The 19,258-nt window shown below is 46.3% G+C and overlaps 1 protein-coding gene across 1 annotated transcript; it reads left to right on the forward strand.

Moving 5' to 3' along the window:
- The first annotated feature begins 1,892 nt into the window (after positions 1-1,892).
- Positions 1,893-14,922, forward strand: LOC141105061 (uncharacterized). The gene is made up of 7 exons (XM_073594894.1): positions 1,893-2,113; positions 3,521-3,640; positions 3,764-3,892; positions 3,981-4,104; positions 4,221-4,318; positions 4,450-4,591; positions 9,602-14,922. Exons 1-7 carry the CDS (start codon positions 2,024-2,026, stop codon positions 11,377-11,379), a joined length of 2,481 nt encoding a protein of 826 aa, XP_073450995.1. The 5' UTR covers positions 1,893-2,023; the 3' UTR covers positions 11,380-14,922.
- Positions 14,923-19,258: the final 4,336 nt, after the last annotated feature.

Genomic DNA, 19,258 nt, shown 5'->3' on the forward strand with positions numbered 1-19,258 from the left:
ACCTGCAGGTGAAACCAGTAATGACACCATTCCTGACAGTTCCCCCTCCTTAATGAGTGGCCAACGGACGCTCCATTCAGCCCTAGGTTCGACAGTCCGAGTGGGTGCAGAAACACCCTAAAAAGTTTCCCTACTGAGTCTGCGGACTTCTTCGCACTTCCAAGGCCAGAGTCCTTTAGTTCACTGGGGGACCTGCCACCAGAGTCTGAAAATAGGACACGCACCCCACCACCAGGGTCAGGAATTTTGGATCCGGAAATGAAAATTAGCAGGGCAGCGGGCAATAACCCATCGGAGGCGGACCACACAGGGGCATTACATTCAGGCTGGGCGACAAGCAGGATTGAAACAGCGGCAAGATGGGCATCAGTCAGGAAAACAGCAGCAAGCTTGGGCATCAAGAACAGGTTTAGCAGACACCATGTCATCAGGGCAAAGGGCACTGGGTCATCAGGCTGGGCAAAGGGCACTGGGTCATCTGGCTGGGCAAAGGGCACTGGGTCATCTGGCTGGGCAGCAGGCTCCGGGTCATCAGGCTGGACAGCAGGCTCCGGGTCATCAGGCTGGGCAGCAGGCTCTGGGTCATCAGGCTGGGCAGAAGGCCCTGGGTCATCAGGCTGGGCAGAAGGCCCTGGGTCATCAGGCTGGGCAGCAAGCTCTGGATCATCAGGCTGGGCAGAAAGCCCTGGGTCATCAGGCTGGGCAGCAGGCCCCAGGTCATCAGGCTGGGCAACAAGCAGAGGCACATCAAGCTGGGCAGCGGCACATCAAGCTGGGCAGCGGCCCAGGCACATCAAGCTGGGCAGCAGACACAGGCACATCATGCTGGGCAGCGGGCACATCAATCTGGGCAGCGGGCACAGGCACATCAACTGGGCAGCAGACACAGGCACATCAAGCTGGGCAGCGGGCACATCAATCTGGGCAGCGGGCACAGGCACATCAACTGGGCAGCAGGCACATCAAGCTGGGCAGCAGGCACAGGCACATCAAATTGGGCAGCGGGCAGAGGCACATCAAACTGGGCAGCGGGCAGAGGCACATCAAGCTGGTCAGCGGGCAGAGGCACATCAAGCTGGGCAGTGGGCAGAGGCACATCAAGCTGGGCAGCAGACAGAGGCACATCAGGCTGGGCAGCAAACAGAGGCACATCAGGCTGGGCAGCAGACTCTGGGTCATCTGGTTGGGTAGCAGGCTTCGGGTCATCTGGCTGTACAGCAGACACAAATATCATGCTGGGCAGTGAGCACTGTATCAGCAGGCTAGGTAACGGGTACCGGCTCAACAAGCTGGGCAACAGGCACCGGCTCAGCAAGCCGGATGAAGGATACTGGCTCAATAGACCGGGTGATGGGCACCGGTTCAGCAGGCTGGGTAGCAGGCATCGGCTCCACAGACTGGGTAATGGGCACTGGCTCCGCAGGCTGGGTAACAGGCATCGGCTCCATAGGGTGGGTAACGGGCACTGGCTATACAGGCTGGGAAACGGGCACCGGAACTTCAGACTAGAGCGGATCAGCTGGTGTGGGGGCAGCATTGGATACTGGCATGATGGTATGGGTGGGGGAAAACGTCCGCTTCTTTTTGGTTTTAGCCACTGAAGATTTGTATGTGGATACAGGGCTGTAGGTAGTGGATGCAGCTGGTAGAAGTGAATAGCGGAAGGATGGTAAAACAGAGGAAGAAGATTTTGAAGGGGGATTTAGTGGAGCTGATGAAGGCAGCCGAGAAGAAGCAGGAGGGTTAAAGGCAGGATAGGTGCAGCAGGAGGAAACGGGGTACTGGTAGGGCAGTGATGGCGAACCTTGGCACCCCAGATGTTTTGGAACTACATTTCCCATGATGCTCTGGCACTCTGCAGTGTAACAGAGCATTATGGGAAATGTAGTTGCAAAAAATCTGGGGTGCCAAGGTTCTCCATCACTGTGGTAGGGTGTATTGGGCAGCAACTGTGGTTGTTGGGGGTTTTATTGTCCACAAGGTGGCAATTTCACCTAATGCAAGTGGAAAGCACAGACAGGAAATGATGTTTGGAGGAAACAGGAAGTTCTGGGTGAGAGGTGAGTCAGGAGGAAGTAGAGAGGAGACATTGCTGGAACTGGCAGTAGAGGAGGTAATAAGATCTTATTTTATATTTACACCCAGTAATCCCCCGTCATGTCCGTCCTCTTCCTCCATAGTCACTGTGATGGTATGTGCACAAATATCCAACTGTCTATCCAGAGCCTCTGGTTTATAGACCGGATACATCCTAAATATAGAACCATTTATCCAACTGTCCATCCAGAGCCTCTGGTTTATAGATCAGATACATTCTAAATATAGAACCATTTATCCAACTGTCCATCCAGAGCCTCTGGTTTATAGATCAGATACATTCTAAATATAGAACCATTTATCCAACTGTCCATCCAGAGCCTCTGGTTTATAGACCGGATACATCCTAAATATAGAACCGTTTATCCAACTGTCCATCCAGAGCCTCTGGTTTATAGACCAGATACATCCTAAATATAGAACCATTTATCCAACTGTTCATCCAGAGCCTCTGGTTTATAGACCGGATACATCCTAAATATAGAACCATTTATCCAACTGTTCATCCAGAGCCTCTGGTTTATAGACCAGATACATCCTAAATATAGAACCATTTATCCAACAGTTCATCCAGAGCCTCTGGTTTATAGATGAGATACATCCTAAATATAGAGCCATTTATCCAACTGTCCATCCAGAGCCTCTGGTTTATAGACCAGATACATCCTAAATATAGAACCATTTATCCAACTGTCCATCCAGAGCCTCTGGTTTATAGACCGGATACATCCTAAATATAGAGCCATTTATCCAACTGTCCATCCAGAGCCTCTGGTTTATAGACCAGATACATTCTAAATATAGAACCAATTATCCAACTGTCCATCCAGAGCCTCTGGTTTATAGACCGGATACATCCTAAATATAAAACCATTTATCCAACTGTCCATCCAGAGCCTCTGGTTTATAGACCGGATACATCCTAAATATAGAGCCATTTATCCAACTGTCCATCCAGAGCCTCTGGTTTATAGACCGGATACATCCTAAATATAGAACCATTTATCCAACTGTCCATCCAGAGCCTCTGGTTTATAGACCAGATACATTCTAAATATAGAACCAATTATCCAACTGTCCATCCAGAGCCTCTGGTTTATAGACCGGATACATCCTAAATATAGAGCCGTTTATCCAACTGTCCAAGCTGGTTGAATGTTGATGGGTTTTCAAAGTCTGTAGATCTTGAGCAAAGAGACCATTTATTCAGTGCCACCCCGATTAGGTAAGAATGAACACTTTTGATTTTACATGGGTCTGTTGAATATCCTGGTGACAGAGTCACTTTTTGAAACTCAATTAAACCAAATGTTTTATTTTAGGTCTGGACAGAGTGGGGGGCGGTTACAACCTTTGTGGAGTTTTTTTTTTTCTCTCTGAGCCCCTGTTGGGCATATAACCTCAATTTATCATCTGCTTAAAGAGAAGGGCTTTCCGCATTGACCACATGACCACCTCAATGAGGATGGACGAGGACCAGATTCAGATGGAGGAAAGGATATTGGACCTCACCCTGGAGATCATCTACCTGCTGACCGGAGAGGTGAGGAGGATTCTGGGAGGTCACATGACATCACTCTTATCTCTATTAGTAGAACAGACCTGCTGGAGAGGTGAACAAAATTCTGGTAATGTTATGACATCATTGTTGGTCTTTTTTTTAAAGATACTGCCTCCTGTAAAGTCTACTGGCCAGGTGACCATTAAGGTGCCTCCACCTCTTTCCCTGACAATTGAGAGAAACAAGAAGGTTCTAGAAGTCACCAACGAGATCATTGAGCTGCTGACAGGAGAGGTGAGGAGGATTCTGGGAATTCTGGGACATTATCCAGTAACAGACAAGGGATGTGTCTGGATGGTGACTGTATCATTGTGTGTGTCAGGTTCCTATAAGGTGTCAGGATGTCACTGTCTATTTCTCCATGGAGGAGTGGGAGTATTTAGAAGGACACAAGGATCTCTACAAGGACGTCATGATGGACAATCAGCCGCCCCTCACATCACCGGGTAAGAGGAGACTTTATTGTAAAGGAGAGAGCAGTACGGAGGGTCCACCTAGATCCCCCATCATCTGATAAACACATAGAAACAATGTATTCAGTCAGTGTGTGTGTTTCCTACAGATGGATCCAGTAATGGGAACCCACCAGAGAGATGTCCCCATCCTCTGTATTCCCGGGATTCCATACAGGATGATCACACCATCCCCCACCATCATCAGGTAGGTGGACCTGAGTGTCTAGAACGTCACCGTGATTCTAAACTTTGTGAGATGACATTATTTAATGTAGTATCTTGTTAATAATACATCATTCTCACAAACATCAATTTGAATCATTTTTGGGGGTTTAGAGTGGAGACCTGATTCATATAAAAACTGAGATAAAAGAGGAAGAAGAGGAGATGTATGTGATGGGTGATCAGCAGCCTACGGAGAAGCTGGAGATGACTACGAAAAATAAACTGGGACAATCTGCTCTCGATATCGGCACAGGTAATGAACATTAAGGCTGAAAAAGTTGTAATTTTTCTTCTTTAACCACTTGCCGCCCGCCCACCGTCCAATGACGGCTGGGCGGTGCGGCTCTCGTTCTGGGTGGACGTCATATGACGGCCTCCCAGAAGGACTGCTCTCGCGCCGTGTAGCTAGGACACGGCGCGACCCCGATCTCTGTAAAGAGCCGCAGCACTTTAACCATGTGATTGGTTGTGTCCAATCACAGCCGGTCAGATGTAAACACGGAGATGCCGGTAATCGGCGCTCCTCGCCTCACACTGACAGAGTGAGAGGAGAGGAGAGGAGAGCTGATCAGCGACATCTCCTCACAGAGGAAACCTAGGGATGCAATAAGGCACTGATCATCGGTGCCCTGATTACAATTAAGTGCCCACCAGTGCCAGCATTGTGTGCCCACCACTGCCAGAAATCAGTGCCCACAAGTGCCAGAAATCAATGCCCACAAGTGCCAGAAATCAGTGCCCACAAGTGCCAGAAATCAATGCCCACAAGTGCCAGAAATCAGTGCCCACAAGTGCCAGAAATCAATGCCCACAAGTGCCAGAAATCAGTGCCCACAAGTGCCAGAAATCAATGCCCACAAGTGCCAGCAATCAGTGCCCACAAGTGCCAGAATTCAATGCCCACAAATGCCAGAATTCAATGCCCACAAATGCCAGCAATCAGTGGCCATTAGTGATGCCAGTCAGTGCTGGCTATCACTGCTGCCTATCAATGCCACCCATCAGTGCCCACCAGTGCTGCATATCAGTGCCACCCATCATTGCTGCCTATCAGTGCCCATAAGTGCGGCATATTAGTGCCCATCAGTGAAGGAAAAAAATTACTTATTTACAAAATTTACTGACAGAAACTAAGAAAAACTTTTATTTTTTTCAAAATTTCCGTTCTTTTTTTTAAAATAAAAAACCCAGAAGTGATTAAATACCACCAGAAGAAAGCTCTATTTATGTGAAGAAAATAAAAAAAAAATTTCACATGGTTACAGTGTAGCACGACCGCGCAATTGTCATTCAAAGTGCGAGAGCGCTGAAAGCTGATAAATGGCCTGGGCAGGAAGGGGGTTGTAAGTTCCCGGTATTGAGGTGGTTAAATATAAGGTATGGAGTTTGACCAAAAGTTCTTGAGAATTAGCAGTCTAATATAAAACCACATAAAGCTCCTCCCTTCCTTTACCGTCTTCTCATTAATATACGTACTGTCTGTCAGTACTCTCCGGAGTCTCCTCCAGCTGCTCACCAGGACGGAAAGTTGGCGGTTGGTTGGGCAATTGGGACTCACATATGTGTATTGTAGTGAATGTTCCTTTCAACCTGGAGGTGCTACAGTGTCTGTCTCAGTTTATAACCATGTATCCACATATCCCAGTATTTGTCTTGGGAGATTTTCTTTAAAAATAACCATCATAGTGTTATAACACAATATTATAGGTATCATTTGGGATGTTGTATATCCACTTCTCGCCCATAGGACGTCATTGAGTTATACCTGGGATGACGCCAACACCTGACATTTCCCTCTTCAGCAGAAGTGATTCGATTGGCTAAACAGCCACTCAATCACTTCTGCGGAGAGGCGGAAAGTGGACCCCCTCCTCCCGCTTTCCCCGTTGCTCTCTAGTCTGATCACGGAGGCTCGGAGCGACGCAACAACGGCACTACACAGGGTGAGAGAAAGGAAACTGCTGCCAGGAAATCAGCCAATCACCCCGATCTGTGTCTGATTGGCTGCATTGGAGGCCAGATCTCTCCATAAAGAGGACCTGTCACGGCCCATGCTATCACAAGGGATGTTGTTCGTCCCTTGTGAAAGCAATAAAGTTGATAAAAAAATAAATAAAAATAAATTAAACCCTTGAAGACTAAGGCTTTTTCTGACATGTGTTGCTTACAAGTTAAAATCAGTATTTTTTGCTAAAAAATTACTTAGAACCCCCAAACATTATATATATATATATATATATATATATATATATATATATATATATATATAAAAACATATATACACACACACACACACACATATATATATTTTAACAGAGACCCTAGAGAATAAAATGGTCGTTGCAATATTTTGTGTCTCACAGTATTTGCGCAGCTTTTTTTAAACTCATTTTTTTGAGGAAAAAATACACTTTCATGAATTTCAAAACAAAACAGTAAAGTTAGCCTTTTTTTTTTTTTTAATGGTATAAAAGATGATGTTACACCGAGTAAATAGATACCTAACATGTCACGCTTTAAAATTGCACACGCTCGTGGAATGGCGACAAACTACGGTACCTAAAAACCTCCATAGGCGACGCTTTAAAAAATTTTTAACGGTTACCAGTTTAGAGTTACAGAGGAGGTCTAGTATTATTGCTCTTGTTCTAAAGATCGCGCCGATACCTCACATGTGTGGTTTGAACACTGTTTACATTTGGGGGCGCGACTTACGTATGCGTTTGCTTTTGCGCTCAAGCATGGAGGGACAGGGCACTTTCATTTTCTTTGTTATTTATTTATTTATTTCATTTTTTTTACACTGTCCCCTTTAAAAACATTTTTTTTTTTTATCACTTTTATTCCTATTACAAGGAATGCAAACATCCCTATGTGACAAGCATCCCTTGTGTCAGGTATTTTTTTGGAGGGATCTTGGGTCTCTAAGACCCCAAATCCCTCCTTTTCACTTAAAAGTTTGGATGTTTTGAATACTGATTTTTTTTTTTTTAATCTGGTGTAAACCAGAAGTGACGTCATGACATGGGACACTGTGACAGATGTTTTTGTGCACTGGTACACTGTGACAGATATTGTTGGGACACTGTGACAGATGTTGACGGGACACTGTGACAGATGTTTTTGTGCACTGGTACACTGTGACAGATGTTGATGGTACACTGTGACAGATGTTGATGGTACACTGCGACAGATGTTGACGGGACACTGTGACAGATATTGTTGGGACACTGTGACAGATGTTGACGGGACACTGTGACAGATGTTGACGGGACACTGTGACAGATATTGTTGGGACACTGTGACAGATGTTGATGGGACACTGTGACAGATGTTGACGGGACACTGTGACAGATGTTGATGGGACACTGTGACAGATGTTGACGGGACACTGTGACAGATGTTGATGGGACACTGTGACAGATGTTGATGGTACACTGTGACAGATGTTGACGGGACACTGTGACAGATATTGTTGGAACACTGTGACAGATGTTGATGGGACACTGTGACAGATGTTGACGGGACACTGTGACAGATGTTGATGGGACACTGTGACAGATGTTGATGGGACACTGTGACAGATGTTGATGGGACACTATGACAGATGTTGACGGGACACTGTGACAGATGTTGATGGGACACTGTGACAGATGTTGATGGGACACTGTGACAGATGTTGATGGGACACTGTGACAGATGTTGATGGGACACTGTGACAGATGTTGACGGGACACTGTGACAGATGTTGATGGGACACTGTGACAGATGTTGACGGGACACTGTGACAGATGTTGATGGGACACTGTGACAGATGTTGATGGGACACTGTGACAGATGTTGATGGGACACTGTGACAGATGTTGACGGGACACTGTGACAGATGTTGATGGGACACTGTGACAGATGTTGACGGGACACTGTGACAGATGTTGACGGGACACTGTGACAGATGTTGATGTGCACTGCGGACAGGGAAAGTGTTGCTTGGTGTACTGTGTGGGATGGCTGCAGTCTGTGTAGCTGAACAACAAAAAATCATCAGCTACACAGAGATAAGCTGTCACAGGCTGCAGCAAACCCCCCACCCCCACGTCACCCCACCGCACACTGAGCTCTCACTAAGCTCCACGGGGAGAACTGCTACAGAGATACCTGTCTCTGTTTACATTTCGTGATGGCTGTGATTGGACACCATGTGATCGAGAGGGCCAGTCAGAGAGCCCATATGCCGATCTGTAATGTGCTCTGTCCGAGGGACACAGCCACCACAGAATCGCGCTGCTGCGGCTGTGCACCCGTTCTGAGGGGGCGTACGGGTACGTCCCCTTTAGAATAGGGAAGCTCCCGTGCGGCCATTTATGTACATTGGCTGGGTGGGATGTGGTTAATGTGTATTTTTCCCCAAAAAAATTGCTTTTAAAAAATCAGTGCACAAATACTGTGTGACCTAAAAAAAATTGTAACGACCGCCATTTGATTCTCTAGGGTCTCTGCTAAAAAATATATATAACGTTTGGGGGTTCTGAGTAACTTTCTAGCAAAAAAATTTTTATATTTACATGTAGGAGAGAAATGCCAGAATTGGCCTGGGCTGTAAGTGGTTAGAAATAATCATCATAGGATTACAAAACAATATCATAGGTATCATTTGGGATGTTGTCCGGAGCAGCCCGTCCATTAAGGGCGCCCCCCCCCCCCATCCATCACCGCCTCCGCTATCCATGCATCCGGCCCCTTTCAGGACACGGTGCATGGATTAGATTGCGGAGGGGCTGTTTTTTTGAAACGCCGATTAGAGCCAGAGGCTCCAATAGGCCTCAATAGGCTTCAATATAGGGTGGGCTCGCGCAGAGAGTGTGCTCCGAGCCCACCCAGGTGTGTTACAACAGCGAATCAATATTCAGTGTTGTAACACTGATCCTCCTCCCGGCCAATCGGGAAGCGGGGGTTTGACACTGGTTACCCCATTGGCTGAAAGGACAGGCGATCCTATTGGATGCCTAGAAGGAGGAGGGGAGGAGCTGGAAGCCGCCATGTAGGAGAGGACATTAGGAGCCGAGTTGCTACCTGCCACCCACCACGATGGGGTAAGTGCCAGACCGACCGGCAAACAGTGGGGTGGGGGGGGGGGGGTGCCACAGGTTCTGCTGGGGGGGGTATGGGTGGTGGTTTGCTGCCCCCCAAAAAATATAGTTTTGAGTTTCCATACACTTTAAATGTAAAACATGAAAAAATGTATCTAAAACCTGTTTTCCAACAGATGGACGCTATTTCGGGACTATCTCAGAAAGACCTCTTTTAATACCTGGACTTAAATTGGAAGATGGTGGCAATGTAGAACATTTTCCAGGAATGAATCCCATTACTCACAGTCCTTACCCTTTGGAGAGATCAATGGATCCTTCTGATTCTGAAGAATCTACTGGTGGATCACATATCGTTCCTTCAGATCTACATCTGAGGTCTCACAGTTCAGCTACATCGATGGATCCCTCAAATCCCGAGACGTTATCTCATCAATCCCATACTGCTACTCCAGATATACATCTGAGGTCTCAGAGTATGGGTCCATCAACAGGTCCATCTAATCCCAAGAAATCCTCTGATCAATCCCATACTGCTACTATAGATAAACATCTGAGGTCTCGGAGTATGGATCCATCAACAGGTCCATCTAATCCCAAGAAATCCTCTGATCAATCCCATACTGCTACTCCAGATATACATCTGAGGTCTCAGAGTATGGGTCCATCAACAGGTCCATCTAATCCCAAGAAATCCTCTGATCAATCCCATACTGCTACTCCAGATATACATCTGAGGTCTCGGAGTATGGGTCCATCAACAGGTCCATCTAATCCCAAGAAATCCTCTGATCAATCCCATACTGCTACTCCAGATATACATCTGAGGTCTCGGAGTATGGGTCCATCAACAGGTCCATCTAATCCCAAGAAATCCTCTGATCAATCCCATACTGTTACTCCAGATCTAGATCTAGAATCTCAACGTATGGATACATCAACAGATCCATCCAATCCAGAGAATTCTTCCGATACATCACCTACTGTTACTCCAAATATACATCTGAGATCTCAGAATGCGGATCAGTCAACAGATCCATCCCAACCCATAACATCATCAGAGAACTCGCATACCGTTACTCCAGATAAACATCTAAGATCTCAGAGTGCGGAGAGGTCAACCGATCCATCTAATCCCAAGGAATGTTCCATAAGCCATGAAGCAGTTCCCTCAAGCGAGGGTGTAATGTCGTGCTTGGGGTGCGGGAAAACGTTCACGGTGCAGTCCGAACTTCTTCTACACCTTCGCTCTCACACCAGCGTGACCTACACTTGTTCGGAGTGCGGGAAGCCTTTCAGCGAGAAAAGCGAACTTCGCTCTCATCAGAAAATCCACACGGGGGAGAAAGCTTCCTCTCACGCGGGGGAGAACCCGCTGTCGTGTTTGGGGTGCGGGAAATCTTTCACGACCAGGCCCGAGCTCCTTGCGCATCTCAGGTCTCACACCAAAGTGACCTACACCTGTTCAGAGTGCGGGAAATCTTTCACCGAGAAGAGCGAGCTCCTCGCCCACCAGAAAAGTTACAACCCTTACTCGTGCACCGAGTGCGGGAAATCGTTCACTCTGAAAGGGGATTTCACCAGACATCAGAGAGTTCACACGGGGGAGCGCCCTTTTTCTTGCACCGAGTGCGGGAAAAGTTTCACCCAAAAGGCCAACCTTGTCATACACCAGAGAATTCACACGGGCGAGCGCCCTTTTAAGTGTTCGGAGTGCGAGAAATGCTTTCCCGACAAGGGAAAGCTTACGGCACACCAGAGGGTTCACACAGGTGAGCGGCCTTATTCGTGTTCAGAGTGCGGGAAGCGCTTCGACCAAAAGGGGAAACTTATTAGACACCAGAGGAGTCACACGGGAGAACGTCCCTATTCATGTGCAGAGTGCGGGAAATGTTTTACACTTAAAAGCAATCTAAATACACACCAGAAAACACACGCCCGTTGTCAAAGTTGACAAATGTACTATTGTTATTTAACAGGTGGAAACGGCTCCATCCATTGAACAACCGTCTGATATAAAAAAAAAAGACTTTCTAAAGGGCTATGTCCCTATAAAAGTCACAATCATGGAGAATCGACTGGTGAGATCTGCCTGCTTCAGCTTCTGTCCATCTCGGATGGATAGGGGGAGTAGCGTTGGATGGTTTCACTCTCTCCGGCATCTTCAAATACCGGATCGAATATCTGATGTCGAAGATTTTGAAACGAAGGAATCCAATTTTTCAACGTTTTTAGGCGATGGAAGGTCGCGGGTTTTGAGATCTAACCCCGGCAAAGCTCTTCAGTCGATGGGGCGGGGCTGTCCATTGTAAGCTAATGTTTCACTTGCTGATTTACAGATTTATGACGAATAGATGATGTGTTGGTAATATTTCCTGAAGAAATGTCCCCTATGTATCCGGCTTAATGGGTGCAATCATGATCATTAAATTAAATGGGGTACGATCCAATTAAAATCTGCCTTTTTTAAGGGCTCATTTACACTTGCTTCGACTTCAACACACATCAAAGGGCCTACTGCTTCAACATGCTTTTTTGATGCTTCGGTGCTGGGTGCTTTGATGATGCTTTGGTGGTGCTTCGATGATGCTTCGCTGGTGCTTCGATGATGCTTTGGTGGTGCTTTGATGATGCTTTGGTGGTGCTTTGATGATGCTTTGGTGGTGCTTCGATGATGCTTTGGTGGTGCTTTGATGCATCGCTGGTGCTTCAATGATGCTTTGGTGGTGCTTCGATGATGCTTTGGTGGTGTTTTGATGGTGCTTCAGTGGTGCTTTGATGCTTTGGTGGTGCTTTGAGGATGCTTCCGTGGTGCTTTGATGGTGCTTCGATGATGCTCCAATGGTGCTTCGATGATGCTTCCGTGGTGCTTTGATGGTGCTTTGATGATGCTTCCGTGGTGCTTTGATGATGCTTCGGTGGGGCTTTAATGATGCTTCCGTGGTACTTTGATGCGGCTTCGATGATGCTTTGATGGTGCTTCGATGATGCTTCTGTGGTGCTTTGATGATGCTTCCGTGGTGCTTTGATGATGCTTTGGTGGTGCTTTGATGATGCTTTGGTGGTGCTTTGATGATGCTTTGGTGGGGCTTCGATGATGCTTCCGTGGTGCTTTGGTGGGGCTTCGATGATGCTTTGATGCGACTTCGATGATGCTTCCGTGGTGCTTTGATGATGCTTCTGTGGTGCTTCGATTATGCTTTGGTGGTGCTTCGATGATGCTTTGGTGGTGCTTTGAGGGTGCTTCAATGATGCTTTGATGGTGCTTCGATGATGCTTCCGTTGTGCTTTGATGATGCTTCCGTGGTGCTTTGATGATGCTTTGGTGGTGCTTTGATGATGCTTTGATGATGCTTTGGTGGGGCTTCGATGATGCTTCCGTGGTGCTTTGGTGGGGCTTCGATGATGCTTCCGTGGTGCTTTGGTAAGGCTTCGATCATACTTCCGTGGTGCTTTGGTGGGGCTTCGATGATGCTTCCGTGGTGCTTTGATGATTTGGTGGAGCTTTGATGATGCTTTGGTGGGGCTTCGATGGTGCATTTTTGAAGCTTTAATAAAGTTTTTCAGATGCTGTGTGTGTGTGTGGATATCTCATACGGCTGGTTTACACTTGCTTGAAAACAAGGCTTCGGACAGGCTCTGTTAAAGTTCTCTGAATGGCAGTCAAAACCCCTGTCACTAAATAAAATGGTTAGCTTACAGTCCTGTTTACACCTTGCTTTTGCTGGGTGCTTTGATGAGGCTGTGGTGGAGCTTTGATGGGGCTTCAGTGAGGCTTCGATGAGGCTTCAGTGGGGCTTCGCCATAGACTTCTATGGAGGCTTTGAAGCACCACTAAAGCTACATGGGGTATAATGTTTGAAGCAAAGCAAAATGTAAACAGGACTGTAAGTTTACCATTTTATTTAGTGACAGAGTTCAGAGAGCTTTCAAAGCCTGTCCGAAGCCTTGTTTTCAAGCAAGTGTAATCTAGCCGCTAATGTGTATTGAAGCCGAAGCAAGTGTAAATGAGCCCTACCTGCAATTTCTCCAAAACAGCTAAAGCTGAAATAAAGCCTCTCAAAAGCTTCAGGTGCTTCAAGCCAGCGTTGTCATAGACTTCCAGGGAGGCTTTGAAACACGACATGGGATATAATTTTTGAAGCAAAGCAAACACAAGGTGTAATCAGGACTGCGAGCTCGCCATTTTATTTAGTGACAGGAGCTTTGACTGGCGTTCAGAGAGCTTTTAAAAAAGCCTGTCTGAAGCCTTGTTTTGAAGCAAATGTACTTGCTTCGACTTCAACACACATTCTAGCGCCTAAAGCTTCAACATGCTTTTTTGATGCTTTGGTGGTGCTTCGGTGATGCTTCGGTGGTGCTTTTTTTTGAAGCTCTAATGAAGCTTGGCAGATGCCCTGTGTGTGTGTGTGTGGATAACCCATACCTGCAATTTCTCCAAAACAAAGAGAAGCTGAATTAAAGCCTCTCAAAAGCTTAAGGTGTTACAAGCGAGCTTTGTCATAGACTTCTATGGAGGCTTTGAAGACGCTTTGAAACACAACTAAACAGGGATACCAAACATGGGGAGCACCGAGAGGTGACTCAGGACTACAACATATCCGATTTTGGGGACGGCCAGCTTGCCTAGGTAATCTACCATGTCGTCTTCATGGGGGTCCCCTTAGCGTGTTTCCCAAGTTTGGTGTCCCTGTCACTTATGGTTCGGGAGCAGTGCCAGGTCAAGCTGACCAAGATTTCCCATAGAGATAGTGTATTTACCTGCATTGAGAAGTGAAAAAATGTATTGCTTCACTTTGAGTACACTTTAGTTTTACCTACATGCTCTGGTCCCATTGTGTACTTAAAAGTGGGGTATGCCTGTAAAGTGCCTACCGCTTCAACCTGCTTTTTTTATGTGTTTTTGATGCTTCGGTGGTGCTTCGATGATGCTTCAGTGGTGCTTTTTTGAAGCTTTAATGGAGCTTGGCAGATGCCCTGTTTGTGTACCCTTTTGAGAGGCTTTATTTCAGCTTTAGCTTTGCTTTGAAGATATTGCAGGTATAAGATATCCATATACACTGTGTATGGATATCTTATACCTGCAATATCTTCAAATGAAAGCAGAGCTAAAGCTGAAATAAAAGCCTCTCAAAAAAGCTGCAGGTGCTTCAAGCAGAGCGTTTGTCATAGACTTCTATGGAGGCTTTGAAGACACCTTGAAGCAACACTAAAGCGACATGGGGTATAATTTTTGAAGCGAAGAAAGCAAAACGCAAGGTGTGAACGGGACTGTGGGCTCACCATTTTATTTAGTGACAGAGAGCTTTAAAAAAAAGCGTGTCCAAGGCCGTGTTTTGAAGCAAATGTGAAGGAGCCCTTACTAATCTTATCTTTTGCACGGTTGCTATTGGCTGTTTTCAATTGTTCTGTCTTTTGAGTTACTGAAGAAGTCGGCTCGTCATTGGTTGACTCGTATAATTATTAAATAAAATCTATATTTGATCTTTTTACTTTATTTGAAGCAAAAATGTATTTAGAGTAAGACTTTTTTTTTCTTTTGTATGTACAGTGGAACCTTGGTTTACGAGTAATGCGGTTAATGAGCGTTTTGAAAGATGAGTAATTTTTATTTTTTAAATTCTGACACGGTTTGCGAGTGTTGTCTCGCAAAACGAGCAGAATTCAAGCTAATGGGGTGTGCAGTACCGCATTAGGCCAGAGGTGCGGGGGCGCCGGGGACACTCGGAACGGTTCGGAAATACTCCATTCCGAGTGTTTCCGACTTCAGCCGAGTATTTCTGAGGCTCTCCGGCACCCCCCCCACCTCTGGCCACATGCGGTATTGCATGCAATAGAAGTCAATGTGGAACAAATTATCTTAGTTTCCATTGACTTCTATGGGGAAACTCGCTTTGATATGCGAGTGCTTTGCATTACAAGCATTCTCCTGGAACGGATTATGCTCGTAATCCAAGGTTCCACTGTATCAGCTATTTTAATGTTCTACAATCAAAACTCACCACACTCTACGCAGGTGTGTACAGAATATGTGAGGAGGATTGGTGCTGCGGCTAGCATTCCCATGAGCCTGATACATATATCCTGTAAGGCAGTGGTCCTCAACCTCCCCGGCACCAGGGATCGGCCGTGCGAAAGTCAACCCCCCCATGGTCCGGAGGGGGGGGTTGCAGCCTGTAGCAGTACATATATAAAATATATCTGTATCTTTTAAAGTTTCACTTTAGATAGTCCAAGCACAGCAGCTGAGAGTATACACTCATCAACCACATTATTAGGTACACCCTGCTAGTACCGGGTTGGATCCCCTGTTGCCTTCAGAACTGCCTTCATCCTTCGTGGCATAGATACAAGGTGTTGGTAACATTCCTCAGCGATTTTGGTCCATAATGACATGATAGCATTACGCAGTTGCTGCAGATTTGTTGGCTGCACATCCATGATGGGGAATCTCTCGTTCCTCCACACAAAAAGGTGCTCTATTGGACTGAGATGTGGTAAGTGTGGAGGCCATTGGAGTACAGGGACCTCATTGTCCAGTGGTGAGATGATTGGAGGTTGGTGACATGGTGCATTATTATCCTGCTGGAAGGAGCCTTCAGAAGATGGGGACGCTGTAGTCATAAAGGGATGGACATGGTCGCCAACAATACTCAGGTAGGCCGTGGTGTTTAAACCATGCTCAGTTGGTACTAAGGGGCCCAAAGTGTGCCAAGAAAATTCCCCCCCCCACACCATTACACCACCACCACCAGCCTAAAGTGTTGATACAAGGCAGGATGGACCCATGCTTTCACCACCTACCAACTAGGGGTGCCTAATCAAGTCACCCCGAACTCCCAGGAGGATGCAGTAGGGGACAGTGCTCCAGCACTTGGTGTACTGTTCTCTGCAGCGTTCAGAACCGGCCCACTGCCGAGAAACAGAAGAGTAGGAAAAGGACCTGTTATGTGTCCGGACCAAGGACCTTAGGAATACAAGGTATATACAGTGGATATAAAAAGTCTACACACCCCTGTTAAAATGTCAGGTTTTTGTGGCGTAAAAAAAAAAATGAGACAAAGATAAATAATTTATGACCTATAAACTGTACAATTCAGTTGAAAAATAAACTGAAATCTTTTAGGGGGGGTGTAAAAATAAAAAAAACTATAATAATGTGGTTGCATAAGTGTTCACACCCTCTTGTAACTGGGGATGTAACTGTGTTCGGAATAAAGCAATCACGTTCAAACGCATGTTAAATAGGAGTCGGTACACACCTGCCATCATTTAAAGTGCCTCTGATTAACCCCTAATAAAGTTCAGCTGTTCTAGTAGGTCTTTCTTGACATTTTCTTAGTCGCATCCTACAGCAAAAGCCATGGTCCGCAGAGAGCTGCCAAAGCATCAGAGGGATCTCATTGTTAGAAGGTATCAGTCAGGAGAAGGGTACAAAAGTTTTTCCAAGGCATTAGATATACCATGAAACACAGTGAAGACCATCATCAAGTGAAGACAATATGGCACAACAGTGACATTACCAAGAACTGGACGTCCCTCCAAAACTGATGAAAAGACGAGAAGAAAACTGGTCAGGGAGGCTGCCAAGAGGCCTACAGCAACAATAAATAAGCTGCAGGAATATCTGGCAAGTACTGGCTGTGTGGTACATGTGACAACAATCTCCCGTATTCTTCATATGTCTGGGCTATGGGGTAGAGTGGGAAGATGGAAGAAAAACATCCCAGGCCGGCTAAATTTTGCAAAAACACACCTGAAGTCTCTCAAAAGCATGTGGGAAAACGTGTTGTGGTCTGATGGAACCAGGGTTGAACTTTTTGGCCATAATTCCAAAAGATATGTTTGGTGCAAAAACAACACTGCACATCACCAAAAGAACACCATACCCACCGTGAAGCATGGTGGTGGCAGCATCGTGCTTTGGGGCTGTTTTTCTTCAGCTGGAAGAGGGGCCCTAATCAAGGTAGAGGGAGTTATGAACAGTTCCAAATACCAGTCAATATTGGCACAAAACCTTCAGGCTTCTGCTAGAAAGCTGAACATGAAGAGGAACTCCATCTTTCAGCATGACAACGACCCAACGCATATATCCAAATCAACAAAGGAATGGCTTCACCAGAAGAAGATTCAAGTTTTGGAATGACCTAGCCAGAGCCCAGACCTGAATCCCATTGAAAATCTGTGGAATGAATTAAAAAGGGCTGTGCATTGGGGAAGGGGGAGGGGGGCTCTAAGGTGTGGTGTCCCAGACACAATTGGGGGGGTCCAATTTCCTTTGATCTTCAAGTGATTTTCACTCTCTCATCCATCTACCTTGACATACCACTTTCGGGTGGGGCACAATATAACCACTTAGAAGAAGAGGACCACTACCTAACAAGTTCGCAGTCTAAGGCGGGGGGGTCAGCAACCAATAGATCGCGGACAGGGGACTGGTAGATTGCGGTCTGGGCTTGCTGACCTGCCACCAGTGAGCTTCCTGATGATGCTGGTATGCAAAAGGGATTGAGGCTGCGCATCCACCATTCATGACGTAATTTCTGGTTTCTGATCTGGTTTGAACATTCAGCCGTTTGGTACGCACCTCGGCTCGGACCGAGCGCTGGGCAGGACAATCGAACAGGCTGGTTGTGTTGGTGCTGACTATAGCACCTTTCAGGGCTAGTTAACACTTGCTTCAAAACAAGGCTTCGGACAGGCTTTGTTAAAGCTCTCTGAACGCCAGTTAAAGCTACTGTCACTAAATAAAATGGTTAGCTCACAGTCCTGTTTACACCTTGCTTTTGCTTGGTGCTTCGATGAGGCTTCGGTGGAGCTTCGATGAGGCTTTGGTGGGGCTTCAATGAGGCTTTGGTGGAGCTTCGATGAGGCTTTGGTGAGGCTTCATTGGGGCTTCGATGAGGCTTTGGTAGGGCTTCGATGAGGCTTTGGTGGAGCTTCGATGAGGCTTTGGTAGAGCTTCGATGAGGCTTCAAGCGAGCTTTGCCATAGACTTCTATGGAGGCTTTGAAGCATCACTAAAACTACATGGGGTATAATTTTTGAACCAAAGCAAAAAGCAAGGTGTAAACAGGACTGTAAGCTAACCATTTTATTTAGTAACAGGAGCTTTGACTGGCGTTCAGGGAGCTTTAACAAAGCCTGTCCGAGTCCATGTTTTGAAGCAAGTGTAAACTAGCCATTAATATGTGTTGAAGCCGAAGCAAGTGTAAATGAGCCCTCAATGTGAGTGGCAAATTTATATTTTTAACCCCTTCCCGACCAGGCGCCGCAGTTATACTGTAGCAGGATGGCTCTTTAGCTGTAAGTCGGCTCTTTAAGACGCTGCAGCAGGCGCGCCCGGAGCATGTCCCCGGAGCTGACGCGTGTGCCCGCGGGGCACCCGCGATCGCTCATGACAGAGCGAGAACCGGGATCTGTGTGTGTAAACACACAAATCCCAGTTCTGTCAGGGGAGAGGAGAGAGATCGCGTGTTCCTACTAAGTAGGAACAACGATCTCTCTCCTCCTCTAGTCAGCCACATTCTCCCCCCCACAGTTAGAACACATATGAGCCACACCCCTTGATCGCCCCCTAGTGTTAACCCCTTCTCTGACAGTGACATTTATACAGTAATCAGTGGCTATTTTTAGCTCTGATCGCTCTATAAATGTCACTGGTCCCGAAAAAAAAATGTCAAAAGTGTCCGATGTGTCCGCCGCAATCCCGATAAAAATGGCAGATCACCGCCATTACTAGTAAAAAATAAAATAATAATAATAAAAATGCCATAAAACTATCCCCTATGTTGGAAACCAATCAATATACGCTTATTGCGTTTTTTTTTTCA

The sequence above is a fragment of the Aquarana catesbeiana genome, linkage group LG08 (genome assembly GCF_042186555.1).
Source record: "Aquarana catesbeiana isolate 2022-GZ linkage group LG08, ASM4218655v1, whole genome shotgun sequence".
Classification (NCBI taxonomy): Eukaryota; Metazoa; Chordata; class Amphibia; order Anura; family Ranidae; genus Aquarana; species Aquarana catesbeiana.

Bases quoted from the DNA above. Each gene is read 5' to 3' on its own strand.
- LOC141105061 (XM_073594894.1), top strand. From the start codon at position 2,024: ATGATGTTTGGAGGAAACAGGAAGTTCTGGGTGAGAGGTGAGTCAGGA. The intron at 2,114-3,520 runs GTAATAAGATCT...ATCTGCTTAAAG, and splicing joins TGGAACTGGCAGTAGAGGAG to AGAAGGGCTTTCCGCATTGA. The intron at 4,592-9,601 runs GTAATGAACATT...GTTTTCCAACAG, and splicing joins TGCTCTCGATATCGGCACAG to ATGGACGCTATTTCGGGACT.